Genomic DNA, 27993 nt, shown 5'->3' with positions numbered 1-27993 from the left:
TTTATCTTGAAACTGAAACTCTGACCAAAATTCTATCCTCCCCCTCCACAGACATGAGCACAGTCACGTAGATAGAAAAGTTCATTGTTGCAGCAGGCAATTGTTAATTGGGATGCCTCTGGCATCTTCACACTTATCACCGAGCATCTCCTACCAGGAAGACAGGTTCCACATGGTGGGAACAATAGTCAAATTCATGCCGATAGGCCTGCCAATCGGTTACAACTTTCTGCCAAAGTAACACTCTCATTGTTTTCCTTAGTTGGTAGTTTCCCCCGCTGAAGTTTGCCTTGAAGACCTCATTAGAACGATTTTAGACCCTGCAGGTTGCAGACAGTGTTTACCCGTGGATTAGGAGGCACTCGATGATTAACAGGTGAATATGAAACCAGATAGCGATCTGAGTCAGTCATCAGACAATCAGCACACATTCCGGGCAGTGGACTGGCCCGCAATACACTGCGGAATACACATGTGACCACATACGGCCCGGTTCCCCGTCGTCCCGTCAGCCCTTTCAGTCAGGAAGTGGTCCCCTTCGCGGAGAGGTTACGCGATCCCAACAGGAAATGTTCAAGAGCCCTTGACGCAAGCCAGTGTAAATCAAACACCATAATGGTCTCACGGTTGGCTGTGGTGGTCTGCAGATTGCCGCATTTACTGGCCACACCTCAAAGGTTCCCGCGAGATTGAAGTTTTCGGAACGGTCCGGTTGGCATTCAGTGCCGCGACCACAGTGTGGGATTTGTTGGGACGAGTCGGGCGGACGGAAAGGCTGGTCAGTTAACGGTCCTCCTCCCATCGGCTGCCGAGTGCGACTAAGACTAAAGGACGACGGCGGGCATGACCGCGGTATTTCTCGCTTCTCCAGTCTTCCGTGTTTGTCACCGTGAATATCCCTGCTCCTGCCGGACCTGAAGCCGCTTTCCGTCACACACAAGTCGGTCTGACAGCCGAGAGAAGTGGAGGCTCTAGTCCCTGCGTTGTGCCGGCGATTTTCCTAGGACGTCGCCTCGTCCAATGACTCAACGACGCAGGAAACCGACGCCGGACATCAGTTCTCCAGTCGCTTGGACCCGGGACTGCATGCAGGAGTTCCTATTCCACGGTAAGTTTCCGAGTTCCTCCCGTAATTTCTGTCCAAAAGCCAAGATACTTATCGTTGTGCTAAGCTTTCCCCGGGGCGGTTGGGACTAAGGGTCAAGGCGACGGCGCGTTCTCCCTACGTACAGCGATAATCAGACATTTTGCCCGTGTATTCGTATAATTTTTAGTCTTCCCCCTTGAGTGTACACTTTTACTACACCACTGTTTGCCTACAACTTGTAAAGGGGCTTTGTCGTTGACAAATTTTGATTTCTAGTAAACAACTGTAGCCATGGTGGTGGCGTAATCAGAATCAGCCTCGGCCCCCGCTAGTTTCCAGACATCGCAATGACGCTGTTCTGAGAAGACCATTTAATTGAAATGTCTTGGCTGCAGGGAGGACGCGATTCGTCTGTTAGAGCAAAACAATGCACGCTGTTTCCATAGCTTTTTATTCGCAAACTGACAAAACATTTATGTCGGTGTATGGTAGTGTAAGAATTTGGGTGAGCGCTAGAAGGACGCTACGCTGGGTTTTAGACGGACAACGGATTATCTGGTTAAGACTCAGAAAGCTGCGAGATCAGTAACTGTGGAGCACTCCGGTGCATAAAGTTGGAAGACATCGTGTCCTTTGAACCCAACACTGTAGTTTTGGTTGTCAGATGACCTGTCTGATGACATTTGGCCGTTTACGGTGGGCCCACGGTGGGCGTTTCGCGTGCTTCAGTTGGGGAGGGTCTTAACTATGTGTTTTTGGAGGGAGGTGCGACGCATTTCTGTGATAAGGAGTTGGATTCCAGCCCAGGACGACGGAGCTTGACATGACTCATGCCTGCCTGCCAACCCTCTAATAGAACCTCACAAGCTGATTCTATCTGTGGACGCGTCTGTAGATTCTTCTCTTGCGATCTCTAAGTTCCGATAGATCTTTCCCTGGTAAACTTTTTTCATGGACAATCGGCGACTGGCTTTGTTTTGAAAACAGCCACCTCTCGTCGATTCCGCCTGGCTTGGCGGGAGGCTGCCCTGTGTGAATTATGCCTGGGTATGCATGCTCAGACATGTGATTGGACCGTCAGCCGGTGAGCATCTCCCGTCACCTGGAAGCTCCCGTCAGAGCCTACGACACTCGCGCGTCACGGCGCCCACGACTTGCTGTTCTCTTCGGGGAAACCTAAACAAACACCGTGGATCAGATATCAAGCCACGCACGGCAATGTCCACCCCCGTTCAACAACTGCCCTGCTCTGCACACCTGCGGGAAGTAGATCGTGTCGCACGGAGGAACTGCGTTCTCACAGCCCCTGCTAGTAGTGCTCCGGTTTCTCTGCTGGTCGGATTGTTTGCGTTTGGACGCATATGATTGAAAATCTATGAGATATCTATCCGTCGACAAGCAAGGGTCAAGGGGTGCATATATTTACTAATGACCCACACGTGTTGTGCCAGAGTCGGGACAACAGTGGCAGCCCGTGCGCTACAACACCTGAGGATCGGATAACCCCGGCACACACCAAATAGGCGCAGACCAAGGCAGGACCCTTTGCCTGATAACGTACGGCCTTGCGGGACGCTGTGGTCCGACGGTTTCGGTTCCGTGTCGCCCTCCAAGCCACAGGTGAGGTTTTACGTTACTGTAGATAAGTCCTGCGGGACATCGACGCCGTAGTTATTAGCGGTACTGCGGGATGGTGTGTCTCAAAGGTCAGGGGTCTTCCGCCATTACAACATCAGCAAGTCACCGCCCCGGGAACTGTTTGCTAGATACCTGTTGCCCGTACGCTGGAAGACAGTGCTCTCCCTTTACTTCAAGTTTCACTGAGCCCTCTACACTTGTTTGTTGTCAATCATCGGTCTGTTCAAAGATCTTTCGACGGGTACTCTCCGATAACAGAGAAGTTAGAATGCTTCAGTAACCCACTGTGCCTTTCAGAGGTGCCCGTTTTCACAGGGCGAATCGCGCTGTTTATGGTTTGATGTGGCAGGGCAAACACTGCGCGAAGGTAATGAGGATAGCTGTTTGCAAACCTTGTTTCTGGTAGGAATCATTCATCAGAACCGACCAGTCGTGTAAGATAGACGACCGTAGGTTCGTGTTATGAATATGGCTTGTCACACTTCTGTCGTCTGGTGCATTAGTTGGCAAAGCGTGTCGAACTGGCGTCCGCAAATGCCGTGCTGCGGTTGATGCAATCACAACAACTTGTTGAAACAGGGTATAGTTTAATCTGTCGGAAAATTCGCGATTTGTACAGAACATTACCGATTTGGTAGCTTTTGTTGAGCTGTTTCTTTCCATGTGCCCTAACATAGATCAAGCTACGGAAATTCTATGCAGTGTTTGGGCACTGTGCTAATGGTGACGTCGCTTGCGGCTCTAACAACACGAAGTGGTCCTTTACAAACTTCCAGTAAAATCCCGGCTGCTGGTTCCTTTTCACCGCAGGGATCAGTTGGAAAATGCGGGATTTTACGCGTTTGCGCCTTCCTTTACTGACAGGCTTTGGTTAGGCGGAGTGTCTCCTTTCAGTCACCTAGAGACCCTGCCCCGTTAGCAAACACTGCAGGTCGGCCGTGGACGCCCTCGTGTGAGAAGAAGCACGGGGGTTTGCCATGTTTTCCTGACACCCGACAGGACCCAGTGGAGTCAAGCCAACCTTACTTTAATTATGGGAAAATTAGACTGTAACGGCAGCGTGAAGGGGCATTCATTATGTAGTTCGCATGGCAGATGTAGGATACAATGATGTCGCACTCTACATCCGCCTCGCTGCCGGTGACCTGACCCTACCAAACAAGCACCTCTGACAGATCGGAATTTCTGCGCCTCGCACATTGTGATTCCTATTACAGAACACCCTGATGGGATGCAGGAAGGTTCAGCCTCCCGGCACGTAGGGTAGCATGCACCACTGGAGTGTCTATTGGGTTGCTGACACCGCTCGATTTTGACTATTGTGTCGTTGAGTCCTCCGTGTTTACCCCCTCCCACCTCGCTGACACGTACGACTTAATCAAGCACTAACAGAATTGTCCCAGGTACTGATTAATCTGTAACCCAAGATGGCCTACTGGGCACACGGCTGAATACCTGGACGGACTTGATGGATACATTTGTTTGTCTGCTCCCTTTTCAATCAGGCTCGATGCGGCGAGTTGCCACCTCTCAGGTCTGCCAAACAGAAATCGTTACGCTGTAGTGGGTAGTTACGATTAGATAAGAGATGCGGAGATGGGGGTTCGTGGCGGTTTGTCATCACGCCGAAACTTTAGCAACCGAACCTCAAGTATCATGAGCAAGTCTCGAGCACCTCTTCTTGAGACTTTTTGGAGACGTGGCCTCCGGAACACGACGTGAAATCACTTCTATTTTTAAAGTTATTTTGGGTGAGACGACTATTTAAGTCTCTTTGGTAGTTGCGTCATGCGATTTATTTGTCCAAGAGACCACGTGTTGTTCTTGCTTGCCGACCTTATCAGCTAAATGGGCCTTTGAGAACTGTTGTTAACCATTTTCGTCTTGATCGGTCGCAAACAGTGTCGCGAGCGCTCGGTTCGCGAAGTTAAACGCGCTGCATCTTTCAAGTCAATAGAATGTAGACTAATAGCAATAGTTGTGGTCAGACCCTTACGGCAAGGTAATCGTTTCAGGTATGTACTGTGCAGTTACACAGGAATTTCCTAGCTCTACAGTAATGTAAAGTAGAGTAGCTACTCTTAAGTCAGGTAGGAACTGCTCTTCATCTCATAGGTCTCGGTGATTGTCCTGTAGATGTGCACGTTATGAACCAATTTATTCCCATTCGGACGTTAATCTGTTTGATATACTGAGTATGTTTCCTACTCGTCAGTTCGCATGAGGCGTCTACTTTGCCCATTACCCAACATGAAAGTGTGTGGAGCCATAGTGTTCATTGAAGTTAGAGAGAAAGAGCATGTTTGCCACTGCAGATCACCCGGAGGAAGCGATTCCGTCCTATCTGCTGATCACAGCTTTAATGTGCCTAATCTTCTTGCGTGTGTACGAACTGTTCAATAGTCTGTAATTTGGGAATCGGATATCAGCTTTCATCTCCAGTCCGTGCGTTCATTGTGCCGTTTATTCTGATTTATCATCCCCGCATGAGCAGAGAGGGGCGCGTCTTTGTAATGGCCGCCCAGAATCCTCATCCCACATCACGGCTTCCGCTGACAGACTTGATGATCAACAGTTCCGCAAAATGGACATATTAGCCCCCGCAACGGAGATAACGATAATTATCAAAATATCTTCCATCAGTCGATGCCGATTGCATGTGCAAACAGTAACACCGATCAGAACCAGCCGATCATTTCCAATTAGCCCCTGGCCAGATGATGATAAACACAAAGCGGCTGTCCTGGCTAACGAAGGTGCACCGCGGTGTGGGACACCTGCCCCCCTCCCACCCCGTGTCTTCACAACGCGCCCCTCGACTGTTGCCAGGCGATACTGTCTTTATGGCTATCACCTGTCCAAAGACTGAGCGTCCTTGGTGCCTGACGTGTTCTAAAGCAAGCATGCTTCTCGTCACTGACAGGTATCGCCATACCCGTGACACCACATGTGTCACCAAGATCACTCAACATCGACCTTTTGTTTCTGGAGAGAAGAGAGCGCCTCTTTCCCGCTGTTCAGGTGATTTCAGGTGCGCACAACATCAGTCTTTGCTAGTAAGGGAATTCGTTTCACCTTTGTAAGTTTTGCCTATTTTAGACTCGTTTGTAGGTGTCTCGAAGGATCCATATTTAGTTGAAACGATTTGTGACAATTTGGTTGATGTGACCCAGCAGGTCAAGCCTGGACTAACCCAGCACCTGCGACTTGCCCCGAGCCAAGGCGGAGAGCTTCCTAATTAAAAGCCTGTAGCTCGGGCCTGATTATAACCTGCGTGATAATAGGCGACGCTCAGAAGTTGCGGAAGGACTGCTTGACCAGACGAGAGAGGCCAACAAGAAGGCGTCCCGAGCGTATATGTGCAGACGTCAACACTTCCTGTCGGTGCGTCAGGACGACTCTAGGAGATTCCCGCGCTAAAGACGCTGCTGTTCACATGGAAGAAAGTCATCAGAATTCCACCTGCCTCCCAGGTAGTGGTGTCGTCACGAAGACGTGTTTAGTTCGCCAGGACAGGAAATAGCTGAGTAAGAGGGGCCGGCAGACGAATGGTTTCGTCCTTTTATGGGAAGTTTCCATCCCACGTCAGGACGAGACAAGTGTTTTCAGACGCCACATGACCTTCCATCGCGGATAGCCCGTGGTGCTCTCTAGACCTTCCTGTCTCTGCGTGTGGGTTTGTGGCTCGCACCTGCACACACATCGCCGGCTTATACGGTACGGAGACAAGACTGCACACGTTGTAAGGTGATGGACAAGATATGCAGCTATCTTGGTAGGTGAAGTTTTTCTAGCCTGTATTTAGCGAACTTTGCCTGATGTTAGAAATATCAAGCGTCGTACTTGAAAACAAAAACTAACACGCCTACTTGTTTGAACAGTTGAACTCGATCCCCGTAATGTAATCGTTATCATCATGAACCCGGATTTCTGAACCTTCTTGGGCGACCGGATTATTTTGGTCCGTCGGTCGGCCTGGCTGTCAGTGGGTAACACACTCCAAACACTGTCGGCAGGGTGGGCCTGACCGCAGGCAGGCCGGGCCATTTGTAGGAGCATTGCCAGGACAAACGGCGGTGGCATATTTTCCTTACTACACAAAGGAATGGAATGTAACAGTCGAGATGTTTGCCTGGGCTAGACAACGTCGGTAACATTGGTCAGGGCATTCCAGAGAACACGGCGCAGAAAGGTTGGTTCGAGTTCAGCGCTGTTCACATAATTGATTTCTGCTTGTTTGAAGTTGTTGGATGAATAGCTACATAGGCACTTAATCTTGATATGAATGTAGCGATATGTCGGCAAAGCTGGCTGGGTGATCAATCTGTTTGAATACCTAGGTAACTCATTTATTAGCTGATCAAGTGCTTGTAGGGCTTTGCCCCGCAGAGAGATCGATATACAGGCCGTGGCTGGAGTCTGACGGGTGTGACGTAAGTCGACGTCGAACCAGTTACTCAGTGGTTAGTTAGTTACCTGTTTCCTGCATCTGACCGACCGACTGCGGACCTACAGCTCTAGGTTGTCTCGCCGACACGTGCCCCTACAGTCTCTAAACCAGACGGATTTAGGAGAATTTCCTAACACAGAAGGCGGCTCACTAAATACTACTAATGATACCTGGTGCTGGTTGGCACGGTTAGCTATGATGAACCCGTACAGTGAAGCCCGTACACTGTGTCTTGTGGTTTGATCACGATTATTTACCTTTGTGTATGACGAAGAACATCAGGGTGACTCATACGACAAACGTCGATACCAGGTATTTAATTTCCATTATTTGCCTAGATCCCTAATAGGGCTGTTAGTTAGTAAACTCACCATTGTGTTTCGTAGCGAGCTTGCCGCGGACTTTGCCCTGACGCGATGTTGCCATTATTTATAGCACGTAAAGCTTGCGATGTGCTCACACCAGCTAATGAATCAATGAATCAAAAACCTGAAGTAGTTTAAACTTTATACTGCACTGGAACGGACCATACTTCGAACCCCCGTCTCCTTGGTCGTACGGTTACTATTCGACGGATTGAACAGGACGTACCAAGTTATTAGTTACTAAGTACTGACTATTACTACTACTAGTACTAATAGTCCAGCGTCTAGCCCGGAAAGGAAACATGGTGATACAACAAGATGAAAACATACGGAAGTGAAATACCACAGTTAACGGTAGTACAAATTAAGGAAAATGCTTCATTGAGTAGCCATAAAACTGTACACGATCGTACGAATACACACGCACACGACGTCATGAGGAAAGTGTGACATGTGTCCAACCCCAGCAATGGCCGAGGTGTGGGTCGGAGACAAAAACTGTTGGAGATCAAAAAAAAGGTGGACATCTGTTTTCTCAGAAGGACAGATCGTTTCACAGACGGAGTCTAGCACCAAATCTGCTTCTGTAAAACGGTCCGTAACTGGAAAATTTCCACAGAAACGCCATTGTCCGAGCCCAACGAGTGACGTGCCCTCTGACGACACCATCTTCCGGTCAGTGTCGGGGTCGCATTGTCGAGGTCGTAAACGGCAGGGTCGCCTTTTCACTCGGTGGACTCACTTGTAAATTTTAGACTAAAAAGCAAATCAGGTTTACTGGAGGAGAAGAAACGGTCGGCGCCACGTACAGTGGAAAAACAGCGGAACAGTGGGTTTGACGAGGGACATGCCCGCTACATGTGAAGGCTCGTAACCATCCAAACATAGCCCGGGTTTTCTAAAACACACAGCAGCTGATTGTTATATAGGAACAAACAACATTAGTGGTGTTTCTGGTAGTTAATTTAGTTTGCTGATATGTAGATCCCTGAAGCTGATTACCGAGGAAGTAAATAATGGTTCACGAAGCTTGTAGGTGGAAACTGTTGTAGCCGGCTTGCATGCCTCTGTCAGAGCTGTCGCTCATACTGTGGTTTGTGTCCGTTGTTTAGCAGATTCTAAGGCATCTCTGTCGCTTTTCCAACTTCCTCTCTGGGCGCTGTGCTGCTTCATTAGGAAGTGTTCCACTTCCACTTGCATCAACAGAGATCTCTGCGGCGGCCGCATCACAGTGGGAGGTAAAGTGCCGGCAGCTTCACAGCGGAGAGGCCGTCGGGACGCGTCGGTGGCCTTGGGAGAGGGCAGGCCCCAGGAGGGCCGCGCTGGGCTGGCCAGCTTCATCTGTCGCCGGGGGAGGCCCGAGGATATACTGGTTCAAGCTTGCTCTGTCACTGGTGTGGCATTAGTGCATCCCTAAGTTTGCGGCATCAAATTGCCATTACCGCGGAGCAAGGAGGGTCAAAAGGCAGAAAAGTACTGGTTCAGCGGGACAGAAAATCATTCTACGTCTATATTTGGACTTGGACCGAACTCTGGACTAAATAGTGGTCGCCCTTGACAATATTTCCTAATATTTAATAATGCAAATTGAAGAAAAGTTAAGTTACTGCGCATTAAAATATGCCTTATATCCCGTAGCATATTGAGCATGATACATACAACACAACATACCACCATGAGACGTGTTTCAAGAAAGCCGAAAATAGTGGAAGTCGAAAAGGGGTTGAAGGACCTTGACCGTGGCTTTGCGTGTGTACACCATAGACTAGCGATAACACAGGTAGATTTTGGTGTTTAGAATCCGGATAGAAACTACTTTTTTAATACTCGTAAACGATAACAATCACTTTGAGCGTCGCCATCCAATCTGCAGCATCGCAATCTCTGTACTTGTATCACTCAAGCGTTTCAGACTTTCAGTAAGGCCAAGGCAATATGCGCGTCTTAAAGGTCAACATGCCCGTAAATCATGGAGTCTGTGGATACCAGACATAACTAAAGGAAAGGTGTCAGCAGGCAGTCTCTGGTCTAAACCAGTTACACGTACAGCGTCTAGCTCCTGGAGCAACTGTTTACAGGTGGAACGTTAGTATAAACAATCCTTCAGTCTTGTTCTGTGTTGTGATGGGCGTTGCTAATATTGTAGATGATCCTGTTGAAGCACTTTCACGTCAGTGCTAAAGCTCGTGTAGACGTATCTCCGAACTTGGTGGACAGCTCACACCCACTACCGGGTGTTGTTTTGTGCCATGCTCTTCATATTACAGGCGGTAGGTGGCGTCATCTAGGTCTTACTGTTTCCTTTCTCTCTTATCGGCTTTATTCTACCGGGTATCACAAATATCTTCTTCTTTTTCTGTGAAGATATTCTATCATAGTAGACGTTTCTTGTCAATGAAAGGTAAACGTCATGTACGGGTGGGCCATCCGAACCGACCGATTGTTTCTCCCCTTAGTGTCAATGACCGACTGAGTCCTATTCCCAGTTGGGAAAACCCGCACTGACAGTTTACAGTACTGTGTCCACGCCTGACTGCTCAGATCGGGGAGTAATGTGTAATGATGTTCCCGGCAACCTCATTAAGCCACAATTACACCAATTCCGTGCGCACGCTGACACTGGGGAAAAGTGACATAAAAGTGTGCTCAGTCGCTGCATCCGATGGTTGGCATGTTCAGAATATATGTCCTCATTGCTTAGTATTGAAGCTCACAGGCAGTGTGGATTTACCTGCCGACGTTTCGATGAACTCTCTGTCACCTTCCTTAGGGTGATAATTACTGGTTCTACATCAGGTGACAGACAGTTGATCGTAATGTCGGCAGGTGAATTCGCACTGCTTGTGTCAGAAGAACTTCAGTGATTTACCAACCTGAGGTAACTATTTACGGATGGTCTCATTGCTCTACTAGTTTCGGGTGGTTTTTATTTTCACGGAATGGTGGTGCCGTCGGTCTTCGACACACTAGTATCTTTGCATGGCATTCCCAATAACGTTAGGTACCTGAAAAAAGTTTAAGTAATACGTTCACGACTTCGTTTTCTGTCTTGATTACTGTTGCCGATGTGAAAAATTGACAGTTTGTCCGTGAAGATTTTGCGTCATTCCTGGCATTGATTATGATCGTGGACACCTTCTCGTATAAAAAATCAAGAGTATCTTTTGTGATTTAAAGTTTACGAAAGAGAACCACCAGGATGTAGCTATGACCTGACGGCTCCCTCACACCAGCCATTTGTTCCTTCCGTGTCCTTATCTCACTTCTGTATCTGCCGCAACAGATCCTTTCATCTCTGACGGTAGTCAAGTTTTCCACCAAACCAAACAAAATCGTGCCCCGTGGTCTCACGCCTCACAGACCGCTCGTCTGTGCGTGCCCGAGTCGCCAGACTGGCGCGGCACGGCTGCAGGTTGGTTAGTGCTTCCGGGCGAAATGGTTACACAATGTTTATGGTAAGTTCTGATATGGTAGGCAACAGATAGGACATTGCTGATTGCTGTGTACGTATATTTCGTGACCTTTGAATCCCACAAACTAACAACAACGGGCGTTGTTATTTGTCTGGAAGTTGTAGACTTGCGTAGGTAAGGGGGAGGGGTGCGTGAGTCTTATGAAATACCTTTTTCTAAATGATTTATGTTACCCCGCGTCATACACATGACCTTCCGTGACTTGTGAAGAACGGCTGTCGGTGACGAACGATGTTATCAGTAGTTGTATAACCGATCATGTTGCGAATTTCACGTTCTGTACGCCGGATAACAATCAGTCCCTGATGTTCTACTTTTTATACGCTCACACTAGTCGCCCTTAAGAATCAATCATACATGCTGTCAAAATCAATATGAAATAGATAAAGCTCCCTCTTGTAATAGGTTTGGACACTAAAAAGATTTACAAGTCAGTTTATCAGTTTGTTGATCGACTATAATTGCAATGACGTAATGACAGTAATACGCAGGGCAGGGTATGTCACGTACGCCGTAATTCTACCCACACGGACTTCGATAACGTTGGATTCTTGTGATTCTAAGAGTTGTTGGAATTGAGTTGATCGCTGTGTGATCATTACTTTTCAATTACAGTACTTCGGAATAAGAATGAGGCTGTCCCCGGGCGAAAACGTCCACAGGAAGCTGCGGTTGTTTTGAAAACATTCCAAGAACGAACAAAGTTACATGTCGTTCAACGCGACGACTGTCAGGCCCCGGCCCCGGTGTACGTGTGCCTGGAACTTATACACGTCGGAATGTGATTGGGTGAAAGATAGAGTATATGCTTCACGTCTGGAGGTGGTGGCGGTGGCAACAGTGAAACTTGAGTAAACAGTGTAAATATAAAATACTGCGATATGCAATTGTCGGAAAAGGTATCGGTTTTAAAACATGGTTAGCCCGTCGACTTTAAGGCGGTTACCTCGGTTTATGAATCATAACAGAATCGGTGGGATCACAAGTATTAGAGTAGTTTAACTGTACTTTCCAAAATATGTCAGGACAACATTTATAGTCATAAAAGTAATAAATAAAACATGTACTAGTATTTTTGAAAGCAAAGTCACCAATTCTACATATCTGTCCTTACTTCGTAGAGAAGTACGTAAATAGCCTCACAACTCTTTCCATTTGCAGTTAGTATAAGTGCTTGTTGTTGTTATTCGCAACTGGTAGGGCAGGAACCACACATACTACGTAGTACATTCCCATGTCACTTCCCCCTTCATTGGGAGAGTTTGGGCTCTCCCCGGGGGGCATGCCCGGTGAACTTCTACAAGTGGGTCAAATTGTCTGGGAATTCCACAGCTAACTATGCGGGAGAAGTCTTGAAATTGCCGGCATAGAAGCCGCTGGAGTCCGGATATCCCAATTCAACAAGCAGCTGATTTGCGCGCTATAGAATGGTCCCAGACCATGCCTTGTGTTTCAGGGTCAGTTCTACCGGGAGAGCTAAGTTTAGATGATCCCGGCCCACACCACTTAATAGTGCCCGATACCGAGAGAGAGGTCACGTATTTTTGGACGACTTTTACTGTAGAGTGTGTGTAGTGCTTCTCGTGCCTCTGTGTACGCCGTCTCAGAGGATACCCAAGACGTAGGTTCATTCTAGGACACCCGCAGGCGATTTGGATGTCGGTGGCCTGTGTGAAATTGATGCCTTGTGTAACATTTAGTAGTGATATAATAAAGACTCCCGTTTGACAATTTTGTCAAACGAGCAAAACAAAGTAATGGCAGACGTGCGTTACGTAATGAGATCGGAATGCTGTCCGTGGGTCGGCGTGGAAACCTTCCAATGTCACAAGAAACACCTGTGAACAGCAAGACTCGCCGTGGTGGGAAAAGTTTGGACTTAAACACTCTGTCACGTGGTCCTTTGCCTTCTTTTTCGCAAGGTATAGGTACTTAAAGACAATTTGTTTATTCTTAAAACAGCCTTATTACGAATCATTAGATAGCTTTAAACACTGTTTAGAGTTAGATGTTCAAGGGTTAGGTGTAACAAGTCGTTCGGTGTAATGTAGCCAGCTGCCGCCGCGCCGCGTGCCTGAGAAGCTATACCGATACAGAATTACGAACTTATGTCAGTTGTTACAGTGTTGCACTTTCTATCAAAGTTTCATTAGATTCAAAAGGTACCTGAGTTTAGAAACGTACTGAAGCTTTATGGTTTTGGTTTATTTTCGATGTTTGTTGAAACGAAATGTTTGAATGCACGCGAATGTTATGAGTGCGTGTGGGAGGACTTCTAAAGGCATCGTTTTCAGGCATTGGACCAAAAATAGTACTCCGGTGTTTGACGTGCTAAGCGAGTGTCATCGGTAGCCAAAGGTCAAGGATAGTGACTAGGTGCAGGTGACAGTACGGACGTCAAGCACTGCGTTTTGTTCTGTATAACAATAAACAGTTGAAGTCAACAATAATACAATCCCTGTGTTCTTCGTCCTGACGTGAGAGGCTGTGGTAGCGACCGTACCATCGCCGCCCAGGTGCAATCGGAGTCTCCTTGGAAAACAAGAGGTCCGTTGATGTCTGTCTCCTGAGAAAGGCGCAGGCTTGTTTGGAAACTTGTCACCTGTTAAACAGTCTTATCCCCTGGGCTTTTCTGGGTCTGTGGAGTTAAGCTCGTCTACCTGGGCCGAAAGCTGACCACTTTGGGATGGCAAGACCTGTCTTTATACGAGCATACCGACAGGATAAGTTCGGAAGTGGCTCATCACCACCACACAAAGGTTGTATAAACAAACCCGACTTCTAAAGAATTCTCATCAACAGGAGGGACATTTTTACCAGCCTGGCTCCACCCAGGCAATTTAGCTGCCGTTGGACCAAGAACTGGATGTTGTGTGCAACAAGTGTTGTTGGCATTCGCTGAACGTGTCGATGGTGCAAATGTGCGCCCGGGAGAGCCGTGCGTCATGATTGATGCTCATATCTCCCGTGTTGGGTGTCGCTAACTGTTTGGCTAGAGATGTACATCTGCGGTGTCAATCAGTCATAACTGTTGTAGCCTCACTCATCAAGCGTCATACCACACATCACCCAGACAGAAATTCCAGCGTGTCAAAGACAGGAGAGGGGACAACAACACCGGCCATGAGCACGGCATGAGGGCCGTACTTGTGACGTGGGCCCTGCTGGGCTGGGCCCTGGCACACGCAGGCGAGGATGGCGGCAGCCCTGGTGTCCGAAGAGGGGCCAGGTTCCAGCGCAGAATGTTGAACATTCTCGGCTTCCGTGAGCGGCCGCAGCCGTCATCGGTACAGCGGGCCCCGGATACATGCTGGAGCTGTACCGAAGAGTGACAGACAGCCAGCGGACCATGAAGCCGTCCTCCGGCTCGTGTGCCTTCTCCGACCCCCACATCCGAGGCAACATCGTCCGCAGCATCGCGGAAAATGGTTAGTTCAACTTCAGAACTGGTCCCTTCACTCACAGTCAGGATACCTCCGTGTTGGGGTACTTGGCACACTTGGCGCCTGCCAATCCTGGTATGATATGGCCTTTGCATGTCTGAACCTGACCGCTGGCCCGCTGACTAGTTGTTATGATGTATCGGCTGTAAGCTAGATAGCTGAGCGGTGGGTCGCAAATGTTTGATTGGTCTCTGCTCGCCGTGTCATCGTTCATGTCATGCGGTGCTATACATCTACTGAGATATGATATAACTTTTGACAAGTCTGACAACGTTGAGTTATGCGGAACTAGTTAGCTGGCAACCTGACCGTAGATTACAAGTTTAGGTCTAACCATTGCGTCGATAAGAAGCTTTGTCTGGATTAACTCCGACAGGTTGGTCCTACCCCGGACCGGAGGACGAAGGGGTGTGCTTTCGCCGGCGCCTGGTCTTCAACATGTCCAGCATTCAGCCCCACGAGAGAATAAAGGATGCGGAGCTGCGCTTTTCCTTGCCTGTTTCTTTCCACTGGTGGCTGCAGGTTCACCAAGGGTACAGCGTCAAGATTTATCACGTCGCCGCGGACTTCAGCGGCAGAATGAACGTGACGACCCCGGCGCTAGTGGGAGGCTTCAGCGTACACCACCGGCGCACTGTCGTCATTCGTGCGAACGTGATGAAGGCCGTCCTGTCATGGCAAACCAAACGCGCGGATATAGTCGAGTTTCTGGTAACCGTAACTTTAAAGGACGCCGAGAAAAGTAATGCGTGTCCGCCGTTCGACAACCTACGTGCCAGCCTTCTTGTCTTTTCGTCCGACCGCCGCCATTGTAGAGCGAAACGGGAGCTGAGCGATGAGAACGCCGACACTAACGGCGAGGCGTCGCCGCCCCTGATGGAGGAACAGGTGGAGGTCTGTCGTCGGCAGCATCTGTACGTGGACTTCCGCGAAGTGGGCTGGCAGGACTGGATCATCGCCCCGCCTGGGTACCACGCGTACTACTGCTCCGGGGACTGCCCGTTTCCTCTGAACGAGAAGCTAAACGGTACCAACCACGCCATCATCCAGACCCTGGTGAACACCGTGGCCCCGGCCGTCGTGCCCCGGCCCTGCTGCGCTCCCACGGCGCTGTCTGCCATCTCCATGCTCTACTTCGACGAGAGCGGCAACGTCGTGTTGCGTCAGTACGAGGACATGGTGGTGGAGGGATGTGGCTGCAGGTGACTTTAACGAGCCGACATGTCGTCCTAAAGATCCCTACATCAAACTTTTGGCAAGCAGGGTACCGACAATTCGTCCTGAAGATCCCACATCAAAATGTTGACAAGCAGGGTACCGACAATTCGTCCTGAAGATCCCACATCAAAATGTTGACAAGCAGGGTACCGACAATTCGTCCTGAAGATCCCACATCAAAATGTTGACAAGCAGGGTACCGACAATTCGTCCTGAAGATCCCACATCAAAATGTTGACAAGCAGGGTACCGACAATTCGTCCTGAAGATCCCACATCAAAATGTTGACAAGCAGGGTACCGTCAATTCGTCCTGAAGATCCCACATCAAAATGTTGACAAGCAGGGTACCGACAGTTCGTCCTGAAGATCCCTCATCAAAATGTGGGCAAGCAGAGTACCGACATTTCGTCCCGATAGACCCCACATCGAAACGTGAACATGTACAAGAAGGGTACCGACATTTCGTCCTGAAGAACCCCACATCGAAATGTGAACAAGCAGGGTACCGACATCTCGTCCTGATGGACCCCACACCGACGCCCTCGCGCCAATATCTTAAAGAGGCACCGCCCTCAAACTCTCTTGTAGTCTTACGTTAATGGGTACCGGTCCGGTCACGATAGGTTTACGGCGTAGATATCATTTATAAGACGGGAAAGATTACTTGTAGATCCGTTGTGGACGGACGGTTCTGTCATAGCCTCGCTGCAAATCAAGCGACTAACGTGACCACGTCTTTACTTATTATATCACCCGAATATTGTGTATTATGACCAGCTGTAAATTTCCTTTAAAATATCATGTTACTACTGAAACGGACGGAAGTGCAGTAGCACGATGTTTAGGTGTGTTTATAAAATTTAGCAAAAGAAGACTCCGAAGTTCATATCAAGGTGTACTAGTGTGTAGTGTTCGGACTGTTGTTTAGTTTGGCAGGCTGATAGATGGCCATATTTTAGAGTACACTGTCCAGGCAGAAGTTGAAGGGAAAAAACATAACTGTCTTTTGATTGATACCTGATATCTGACATCCGATGCCTTCAAGGCACCAGTCAGGAGAAGGTAACGGTCGTTCCCTTCAACCTCTGCTTGGAGACTACACGTAACGTTACATGATTCAGGTGGGTTACCGTGGCCGGCCGCCAGGCGTGCAAAGAAACTGAAAACCGGTCACCTGACAGACAGAGCTCCAGTTAGTCTGGTACTGGGAGGTTTTGGATGATAGCTTGTAGTACTCTCCAAGCAGAGGTTTGAAGGATGAGATTGTTACGGGTTTTCGTCTGATCGGTACCTGTTAGGCTGCTTTCTGAAGGAGTCGGCTGTGAGAGAACGGGTGCCAGTCAGGAGAATAGCAACGATCTCCGTATCCTTCAGTCTCTCTCCTTCCTTGGAGAGTAGCGAGGTCACTTGTACCCAGGAAGGTGGGATAATTGCTGTGTCCGGCCTGCGTCAGGTGACAGTAATTCGTATTTATTCTCCCACTCTGTCATCATGGCATCAGCGGTGGTGGGTGTGATTAAAGTGCGAGTGTCCTGGGGGAGGTTGGTTGTCATTACTAAAAACAGAGGTTGTTCTCGGTAATTAGTCACCTGTTTGTCCCACTTTACGGTGCTAGCACCTCGTGTGTCAGATGGCAGCCGGCCTGCCTGCTTGCACAGGCCAGGTACTGACTGACTGACCCTTGCTGACCTTAATTAATTAAATTTTGCACACCCCACACGGGTCACTTCTACATTCTCATCTGGTCCGACTCGGTCTTCCCTCACACCCCGTTAGCCGTCTGATGGACGGACGCCCTTGCCTTCGCTGCCATGCATTGTGCAATCGGCAATTAGCATATTCCGGTAATTACATGCCTCAGCAAGTGCCATATTGATGTACGCAGGCATGACGAGCCCTCTGCCAGCCATGTGCACATCACGTCCTTCCCCGGACTACTTGAACCTAGTTGTCACGGCCCGTGGTGAAATATACTGAGTTTGCATTCCGCCTTAATTACCACTGACAGCCCCGTTATGGTCCATACGGGCCACGTCTTCCCACTCAAGACTTGAGCTAAAGCAGTTCTGTCCCGTTGTTGGCCTGGTTCCCTTCCCCTTCTCCGTCGGTTCCTGTCCTTTCATGCCCACTGACAACCTAAAGGGAAGGGAGAACTCCCGTCGATTGGCAGAGTGCGGGGCGGGCATGTGCCCGCAAGATGCGAACCGCGTAAAACATGTGTTCATAATTACGGCTGCCAGTTCAAAACGCTCCGAGGCTAGAAGTAGTCGTAAATCTATGTAACGATAGCGGTTTCCATACTTCTTCTGCTCTGCCTCCTCTCGTGCTCCAGGGCGCGGTTCATGTTGCATTCACCTGTTGCATGGCCCGTTGCCACTCAACACCGTCGCTAGGATACCATCTCACCCCCTCCACTCCACAGGCCGAACATATGGTGTACATGTTGATGTTTTTCTCCAAAACCTTATTGACAATGATGAGGTCTCGGTACTTTGTGTAGGAACCACAATTACATGTGTTTCAATGCTCGTGTGATCGTGGGTTCTTCTCGGCCTCGTAACTGTTTCCACCTGGGAGGCCGAGAAGACGCGGTGTTTGGAAAATTATGGACCTATCGTGATAGTAGGTAGTTAAAATTCGTTCTGTTCAACTGCTGGGACAATGTCAGGCGGAGCGGCCGACTTGATGTGTTTTTTCTCGTTCCCCACGACTGGGTCCCATCTGTGTGCCAGCAGCACGCGAGGGGACGTGTTCTATATACAAGCTCTCCTGTCTGACAGGCCTCTTTTATCGCCTCTCCGGGGTACAAACCAATTTGGATACTGTGAGAAAGCTAACATTTATCCACAACATCAGCTTGTTACTACAAAGTACCAGCAAACACCACGGCTACGCTGATAGTGTATCAAAAGCCAGAAAGAATTCGTCGGAGCCGTGCGATGTACATTGGCTGTTTGCTGTGTTTCCCGCTTGTTCAACTCATCGACAGTTTGCTGCAATATTGACCGACATACTCTTCCGCAGCTGGTAAAGGAGTGCTGAACAAAGGTTTTGGATGTCAAGCAATGAATAACCCTATTGAGTTTAAATCCCGCAAGAAAAACAGGCCCCGGACGATGTCAAAGCTCTAAAGCTATTAGTGTCACAGATCTGCGCCCGCCTGGCCGCTTGTAACTGATTGTTCCCCACTTGCAGTCGACCAATCGCGTTCGCCGCTCTCTGACGCAGGTTACAAGGTTCAAGACTAGCTTCCACAACTTGACACTTCTTGTGTATACTCATATCAAGCGACCATTGTTTCAACCTGTAAATATCAGGCGTGACGTGAGTACGACAGCTCTAGTTTCAGTCGTCCCCACATGGAGTTCACTACGCCAGCGAGAGGGCTGTCCCCACGGCGCAGTCGGGCCATGTTCGGGGTACGCGCCGCTTAGTACACAAGCAGCCCGCGGCAACTCTCCTCCTGCTGTGCTCGCAAAGTCTGCGAGCGGGACATCGCGACCGGCGGAGGCACCGCGCAGAAATGGGGCAGGAACAGATCCACCGAAGCCACACTCCTCGCGATAACGCAGGGAGCGGTTCTTCACAATAATTTTACGCCCTATTGATAGTAGAAATCTGGACCCAAGACGGACGCAAGTTCCCAGGCCTGGGGGAGAGCGCTGCCGTTGTGAACGGCCAATGCGGGATAGGAGGAATTCATCCGCACATTCCGTAGGACCAGCAACCCAGGCCACGCTGGTATGTATATCGTGGGTTTTGGACAAAAATAGTCATCATTCTGCCATCGTCTATTGTCCGCTGTTACTTGGAGTAGGCGGCGTTGGTTGTCCCTTTCCAAGAGTCGTGTCGGCTGCTTAATTTTAAGGGGCTTTTGTGAGCTTTGTATTGGAAGTGTCCTTTGGGCATGCTGTGATTTTGCGCTGGGGGAGCGGGCCGCAATCCAGCAGGAATGTGGCAGAAGTGTCCACGACCCCTCGCTCGCCATCAGGTTGGTTGTCATGTCAGTTGCGTTTTGTTTTGATAGTTGTGTCGCTTAAATAGCATTTGTTCTGGTTCGACCAGAGGTCTGCTCTTGCGGTCCTAGGGTCCACGCCTTTGGAAAGTCTCAATCTTTGAACTACCCGGGAAGCGGAACAATTGTTTCCCGCCTGATTTGCCGTCTCTTCCTGTCATATGTAATCCATTCCGGAACATTTCCACGCGGTTGTACCCAAAACCTTACATTATTGCAGCAGAATAAGAGACTATAAAGACCCGCCTTTGAGGGTGATGGGGGTATTGGGAACTCTTTGTGCGCCTTTCAATTCAGATGTATTCAAGAAAGGTTAAGTCTGAACGACTGGACTGGAAGCATTTGGCTCTTTGAACTTCGCTAAATTAAACACACCGATTTGTTGGCTCGTAGCATGTGAATCCGTCGATCAGAAATTTATTTGAGCCAACAGCTGCGCCGATGACGGGCTGTGTTTCAGCAAGCGGACAACAACTCGTGCACGGGCTTTCCTAAAACGTTCGAAACTGGTCTTTCCAATATATCAAGCGTTTTGCTATAATAAGAAACCAGTTACTTCTAATTGGTAACATAAGCCGCGCGGTGTAATTCGATGATATCTTGTTTATAACATTTTGTAGCGTTCAGTTCGGTTGTACGCAGGCGTCGATAAACAGTGGGTGTGGTGGTGCTGTTATAATGTCCGGAGACAAAAACGACTAGATTGAATGTGTAGCTTCCTTTGTCTTATCAAGGGCGTAATATAACGTCCTTGGTCTTATCTTTTATTTTGATCTACTTCTGTAAAGCGCCACCATTTTCACCAATTTAGCCGTACATAAACAAAGATCCCCACGCAGATTATATTAAGTAGTTTAAACGCTTCACGTGTGAAACATTAATCAATAGCAAGCACGGTTTGTTGTTGTTGTCGGTGCTCGTGATTAGGCGTAAATGTCCCCGTGTGTTCTCAAGCCAGAAGGACGAGGCCAAATTGGAGCTCCCCCCTCCCCTCCCTGGCTACTCGCACCGCTCCGTTCTCTGGTTGTCAGATGTACTTTACATTTGGTGTCCCTTGATTGGCACAAGTGTGGCTCACCCCTCCGAGGTCGTGACATCGTAAAACCAACGCTTTAGGAAGGGGATAAAGGATTTATTATCTGGGGATGTTTTCGACATAACCTTTCTTTCCCTTTCTTGACGGAGAACAATTTGTCTATGAGACTGCATGTTCGGGTCTGTTATGCGTGGGAGCCAGAGATGCTGTTAGGGCGACCGTGGGTACGTAGTAGTAGTTTGTCACATTTCAAGGCTGCTTAAACAGGGTTGGAGATGACATCTGCTTGTTCTAATTTGGACTTTGTCATAGTACAGGTTTTGTCACCATTTGTCTAATGCGGGACAGCTGACAAAAACGTCGGTTGTGTGCGGAAACCAGGCCTTGGAAAACACAATATTTGCGTGATTGGCGAGCTAGGGAGTTTCTTTATTCTTTTCTGTGGCTCCATTCTTCCTTTCAGACCGAAAAATCTTTCGTGAATGGTTTTTGGCGGGAATGGGAAGCAGACTCTCTCTATGACATGGCGTTCATCAGGGTTTTTCCAACTAGGCCAAACGCTATTCTTCTGTAAATAATGGGCGCAATTGAAATGCCTGCGCTATATCTCCCATTTACAGAGTGTGAGTTGTTGTCGTCAGTTTGGGACGGGAAAGCCTTTTTTTCTCCAGGGCGAGATCCACTCCCGTGGAAACTCGATCCACCGGGACGCTGTTGTGACTTATTCAGTGCCACGGCAGATCGTAAACCTGCAGTAAACCCCCACTTTTGATCGATCTGTAAATCCTTGTCGACACATGACCTTAAATCTATAATGTTATCTGAAACATCTTGACACAAGTGTGAGGTACAAATGAAGTACCTGTAATTAGGGCTGGGAAACGCTGGACTATTGCCACCAGGGGACATGTGGAAGTTGTTTGAACCACTTTTTGCGCGTGGGGATGCATGCCGAGTTTTGCGACCCTACGTTGGTTTTAATTTGAATGGACTGGTGGAACTGTTGCTCGTTTGGCGCTGTTGTATGAAGTGGGTGTTATCAGAACCGGGGATTCCGATATTTAATTCATTAGCCTTCCCCCAAATCCCATGCAAATGCATGCGCTGTTTCACAGCACCCGGCGATTATCCGATATTTAAAACGTAAACAAGTTAGACTACGTAATTAAAATATACAAGAGGCTGACCCATCATGCATTCATTCGGGCTCTTACAAAGAGTTTGCCTTCATACTTTGCAGAGGCACCATGATTCCTGGTAACCGATCGCTGCTGGTGCTGACTTTGTGCTACATTCTGCTTGGTGGAAGGGCCGACCTTATTCCTGATGCCGGGAGGAGGAATCTAGCCAAGCAGGCAGCGGCGTACAGCCCCGATAAGATCGACAAAAACGATGACATGATTCGGGCATTCGAGTCAAGTCTGCTCAACATGTTTGGATTAAACGAGCGACCACGGCCTCGGAAGAACCTGGTGATCCCTCCGTACATGCTGGAGTTGTACCACAGCCAGACGAAAGACCCTGAAAACCCCAGTGTCAACTTCAACTTTGCGGGAAAGTCAACAAGTACTGCCAACACCGTGCGTAGTTTCCACCATGAAGGTACGTAGTCCATGTATACCATTGTGTTGTGTGTGTGTGCAGGGCGAGGGACAGGGTGCATGCATTTGCTATTTGTTGACCCCTAGACTTCATTATCGATTCATTTGCTTGTCTAACGAGTCCTACCGACTAAATCTGTGTTTACTCGCACATGCTGTACCCACACTTTTGTTTACTTGAGTATTTTTTCAAACGTTGTGTAGAAGAATCGGAGGCAGGGCAACCGGTGTGGGAGGGCGACGAGATCAACCGGCGATTATGGTTCAACACAAGTGCCGTCCCCAGCGTGGAACTTATAAAGGCGGCCGAGTTACGATTGTTTCGGGAACAGATTGATGTTGATCACGTTCAGTACGGAGACTCCACGGACCACCATTTATACCGAGTAAACGTGTACGAGGTAATGAGACCGAACAGTCGGACTAACACGGATACCATAACGCGGCTTCTGGATACCAAATTGGTGGATGTTCGTAATTCATCGTGGGAATCCTTTGATGTCCGGTCGGCTGTTACTAAGTGGAAGAATTCCCCGGAGCGAAACTACGGGTTGGAGGTCGAAGTGGTGTCTCCAAAGCGCGGGGCCCTATCAAACCACCACGTACGGTTACGACGGTCGGCAGACATGGACGACCACGCGTGGCAGCACCGCAGACCGCTGCTGCTCACCTACACGGATGACGGCAAAGGTTCCAGTAACAGTAATAGGGTCGCCTCCAGGCAAAAACGCGCCAATGGAAGAAAAAAACACCAGCGGCGGAAACTCAAAGCCAACTGCAGGAGACATTCGTTGTATGTTGACTTCAGTGATGTTGGCTGGAATGACTGGATTGTAGCTCCACCTGGCTACCAGGCCTACTACTGCCACGGGGAATGCCCCTTTCCCCTCGCAGATCACCTCAATTCCACAAACCATGCAATAGTTCAAACTCTAGTCAACTCAGTAAATCCTCTCGCAGTGCCCAAGGCCTGCTGTGTGCCTACAGATCTCAGTCCTATTAGTATGCTATATTTGAACGAAAATGATCAAGTTGTTCTCAAAAACTACCAGGACATGGTCGTTGAAGGATGCGGGTGCCGTTAGAGTAGTAGCAAGAACGTTAAAAGTCACCTATCGGTAGTTCATATTGAAAAAAGAGAACGTTGTAAAATGGCTTGTAAAACCATTTCAACACACCACAAGAGAAACACTGTCATATTTTTAAATAAGAGGAAGTATTTATCTTTTTTTCTACAAGAGCGGAGCTTGCCTCGGATATAGTCACCGCTGACATGGAGCCAGAAAATGGGTCCTGACCCCGATGTAATTTTAGATGTACATGTTTTCGAATTTTGGAAGATTTTCATTGAGGGGAATTCGTCCAATGTTGTGAAGAAGGGGGGAGGGCAGAACAGCAATCTGTGTATATTTATTATTGAACCAACGTTTCCGTTCATAATCAGTAAACTAGAGCACCTAAATGTGATATTTAAATGTAATCAAATGTGCCCAGAATATAGGGAAATTTGTACAGAATTAAATGTATATGTTTTCATATTCTATAAACATTTCATATGTGCTATATTTTGTTGTAAATGTAGAAGTTTTCAAATACATTTTATACCATAGTTTTGACACATTCCCGTTCCTGTAGTTATGCCCCACGTTTTGAAAGTGTTCTGTTACTTCTACCACATACTTAGGTCTGTTAGCTGTGCACAACGTTTGTTCGTTTGAAACTTTGAGAGAGTTTTTTTTGTTCGCGTTCAAATCCCACCTCAGGATTAAAGTGTATGTCTAAATTGTAGTTCTCTGTTCATGTGAAATTACCGACGAATTTACGGGGATTTCTGGGGATAGGCCTTTGCAAATCTAAGCAATAACGAACTACAACCGGTACTTACAATAATGACACAGATGATAGCAATTAGTATTGAGCGGTTAATGTGGTGTTGTGTATCCTCCTAGAGCGTCTAAACTTAACCAACCTTTTGTTGACACGAGCCCAGAGTACTGTAAAGTCATGTCCACCGAACTGTCCGACCTTTGGCAGCGAAGCGTGAGCATAATGACATCAAAGTATGTTCCAACAAAGACCTATAATTTTGGGTTTTTACTTCAAGGTGGGCTCATTCCATTCACTCCATCCCACGCTAAAGATCAAAATCCAATTTCCTCCCAGATGTGCGAGGCACGTCCACTTGTTTGTGTACTGTAATGACTCCAGCTTGTTCGGACAGTTTATTTAAGCTATCCGTGCCGGTGTTCGCTGTTTATTGAATAGTGAAGGTGAGGGCCGGTTATTTGCCTTCAGGGCTACGGTTTGAACTTAGCAGCAAAACACGCAGTGCGATTTTTGAACAAATCACGGCGAAATGGAGTCCGTGAGCCTCCAAAACCTCCCAAAACACGAACCCTCACATCGGCCGACAGACGGGGTTTACCACCTACAGGTAGGAATCGTTACTCCTGGCATAGAATTCCCAGTAATTCGGGACCGAGCAGGGGAGGGAGGGGAAGTGACCTTTGACGTCAAACACAATTCTGGTCCTGACAGAACATGCGTTTGTCATGTCGCAAGGTTTAACGAGCGGCAATTTTCTGCGTGTAAACATGGCAGGGGCATCATGCGCACATCCGGGAACCATCGCGGGTTCTGCCGCACCCTGGGAGTGTGCGAGTCGCCTCCCCCATGTGCCCGCCAGGTGAGAAGGCACACACACACCCCTGCCGGCGCGCATGGTTAGCTCCTGTTAATATTGACACCGGGCCTCTCTTTCTGTCGCAAATAGCTTTTTTATGAACTCGCGGTCAAACAAAGACATGTGGTCCTTCTTTTTTCGAGACAGAGCTAGCTAGCTGACATTATAATAAGAACTGGAGCTCGGGAATGCCGTGTGTGTTTCCAACACAAACTTTTGGTTGGCATATCGCATCGTTGCATGTAATGACGATTAAATGGGATCGACAGTTGAAGCAAAATTCCACAGAAGCTGGGAGAGTGCGAAAGATACGACTAGGTCATGTGTGTAACACCATGTGTGTGGTCTGGCCGCATACCCTCCAAGACAATTACTACCCGTCATTATTTTAGGCAGGAAAGCAGGAGGACCCGCATGAGGTGATACAGATGGCCCTATAAGATATGCAAAGGAAAAAGCCCCGTTTCACAGGCAGAACATTTACACACTCTGATAGCCTCGGGCAGGAAGTCAATAGAAATTTCGCAAGTGCCTGAAAAACGCCCTTGTTAATTAGTTTTGCTGTTCGCACGTTGTTGTTATATATGTTTCTGGGTTTGCCACATAGGTGCGAAAACTGTGAATAGTCATGAAGACAGCGCCGTCCAGAACTAGCCGCGTGTTGAAGTTTCCGAACGCCTGACTGCTTTTCGGAAAGTTGGCAGCAAAAACTTCTTTTTGTCGCCATCAGCGCACCAGATGTACCTGCAAAACCCACTCCGACCCTTTCGATATCCCGGTCTGTCACGAGACCGCAATCCTAAAAGAAACAAACACGGAAAGCCAGATTTTGGGGGTCTTAAACTCCGGTAGCGGGGAGGGGCTGGTCACTACTACAAGGGTCCCTTAAAATATACATCGATACCATTTAGAGGCCACTCAATTAGTTAATTTTATTGAGGTCGACCACCCCAAGAGGTTTGGCCGTAGGACTCCCTGATAAAATCGCTCAAGACAGAAACGCCTTCGATCATTGTCATTAATTCTTTCATCGAATAAGTATTGATGGACTTCAATGGAACATAGATGGCTATCTAAACTCCCAGTTTGCTTGTAAATACAGTGTACCTAGGAATAAATTCACTCTAAATATGATGACAGTTTTCCAAAGTTTAACCATTTGCACATTTCCTTCCGCTTCTCGGATTGGCACCACAGACAGTGCGTAGGAGAAACGCTTTGGATGTGCCGATCTGCCACGTGCTGTAGAATAGATGTAGAAAGCGAAGTTACACTGCAGCAGACGACACACACAAGACAGGAAACTGCCCAGACTTACGTTCGCCGTCTTATCAAGCCCGGTAACAAAAGGAAACTGTTGCTCCCTGGTATCGTCTGCCCAGGGGCGAAACGTGCACTTACTCCTAGTCATATCCATTCCCATAAGACGAGCAGACCACACCCAGGGGTGTCTTATCATACTAAAGGAATGCATCAGATTTGCACTGGTCAAAAGGAGTGGTGATGACTACAAGTACTTTGCTGCTATTTTGTTCCTTTAATGACTTAAATTCCATGGTGCATCCGCATTCCTTTAATAGCTCACTGCAACCCCCTGTAGTGTAGGTGGAGCAGGGAGGGGCAGAGGCATATCTTCCCTTATACTTCTGACATAAAAGTATCAACCACTGCTACAACAAGCACATCCGCTCAAATGATGAAACGAACTGTCCCTCGTAAGAGATCAAAGCATTTCTGTCACTCAGAGCCAGGTTCAAGATTACGGTTTTCCCCCTTGGCCCTTAAACACTATAATCTACATAATGCCACAAGTTGTGGGAAATCCTGGGACCTCGCTAATTGGACAGTGTCTCTCATCGCTGCCCCCATGGCTGGTACCTCCAGGATGTAAGCTATTCCCACCTGGCTGATGACAGCTCTTCATACAGTGGGGCAGGCCATAGTCTCTACCAGACTTCTTCGCTCGCTGAAAATTAGAAGAAATGATCCAAATAGCCAAATAATTCACCAGAAACAGTCAATTTCTGACTAATGGTCTCCCTTGCAAAATGATTCTCTGCCAATTTTTACTATCTTGTCAGCAACCCAATAGAGGGTTTGATAATAGAGCCAGATATCTTTAGTGAAGTTAAATTTTGGACATTTCTAAAACTGGTACAAATGCTCCTGGATTTTTCTACCCGGGTAAAATGACTTTCCCTATCACACTGAGAAAATCACATGTCCTTGTTAATGATGTGGTGACAACAGGTGTTAGCAAAGAAAAATAAAACATGTTGAAGGAAGGCTAATTAGACTTGTCAGTCTTGTTAACAGATTCAATAACTACATACTAGTGTTTCTTTTGAATAACAAAAATGTTTATAACAAGATCAATGTTCTTACATTCTTAGGCCACACCAATTTAATTTGTTGGTTCTCGGATTCGCCTCTTCGTTTTTTCTGATTTGCAAAAAAAAAATTAGATTCTGGTCCTGAATCAACTGAAAAATGCTCATGTTTTGCCCCCCAACAGTTGTAGGAAAGTCCTTTTCTTCCTAGTTGTTACAGTTTTCCCATCTATCATTGCAGTGGTTTGATTAAAAGTTCAAAATTCAATGTTTAAATTTTAACCCAGCCTTTTGTGTTGACTTCATGCCTCATTTTGTAGCATTTAAGCCTATAATAGGATGCCTAGACCTGTTTTTATTTTTATTTTTTTTCGCCCTGTCGCTTCATATTTTTTCTGAAAAAATCCGAGAACCAACAAATTAAATTGGTGTGGCCTATTGATTTAATAATAGAACAAGTTGAAACTTCTATCTCCCCCCACTACACATGGTATCTCTCATATATCTCCCCTTAAATCACACTTGTCAAGCACTTGTACCAAACATGTCGTCGTCATTTACTCAGTTTTCTTCCTTTGTATTACCCGAGCGGGTTTTCAGCTTTGCCTGGTAGCCAGACCACCGGGCGCTCCCCGGTATGTTTACGGGGCTG

At 47.8% G+C, this 27993-nt stretch overlaps 2 protein-coding genes and 1 pseudogene across 7 annotated transcripts; 2 read left to right on the top strand and 1 right to left on the bottom strand.

Annotated features, from left to right (window-relative positions):
• Positions 1–427: 427 nt before the first annotated feature.
• Positions 428–24116, top strand: LOC109482544 (bone morphogenetic protein 2-like). Of its 6 annotated transcripts, none has more exons than XM_019785286.1 (3): positions 428–1108; positions 21968–22329; positions 22533–24116. In XM_019785286.1, exons 2-3 carry the CDS (start codon positions 21975–21977, stop codon positions 23411–23413), a joined length of 1236 nt encoding a protein of 411 aa, XP_019640845.1. In that variant the 5' UTR covers positions 428–1108; positions 21968–21974; the 3' UTR covers positions 23414–24116. The 6 variants fall into 6 exon arrangements, with proteins under 6 accessions (XP_019640845.1, XP_019640847.1, XP_019640846.1 ...); XM_019785288.1 differs by lacking the exon at positions 428–1108 and adding an exon at positions 2616–2707; XM_019785287.1 differs by lacking the exon at positions 428–1108 and adding an exon at positions 6341–6500.
• On the bottom strand, positions 1530–8881 carry LOC109482257 (annotated as a pseudogene).
• On the top strand, positions 13371–18632 carry LOC109482546 (protein DVR-1-like). Its single transcript, XM_019785290.1, is given in 3 exon segments — positions 13371–14316; positions 14319–14441; positions 14833–18632. Coding segments are annotated over 3 exon segments (1122 nt in total). The 5' UTR covers positions 13371–14147; the 3' UTR covers positions 15663–18632.
• Positions 24117–27993: the final 3877 nt, after the last annotated feature.

This window comes from Branchiostoma belcheri, unplaced genomic scaffold, assembly GCF_001625305.1.
Source record: "Branchiostoma belcheri isolate BF01 breed outbred unplaced genomic scaffold, Haploidv18h27 scaffold6, whole genome shotgun sequence".
In the NCBI taxonomy this organism is placed as follows: domain Eukaryota; kingdom Metazoa; phylum Chordata; class Leptocardii; order Amphioxiformes; family Branchiostomatidae; genus Branchiostoma; species Branchiostoma belcheri.
The sequence above is the reverse complement of the archived record's forward strand: the minus strand, read 5'-3'. Positions and strand labels throughout refer to the sequence as shown.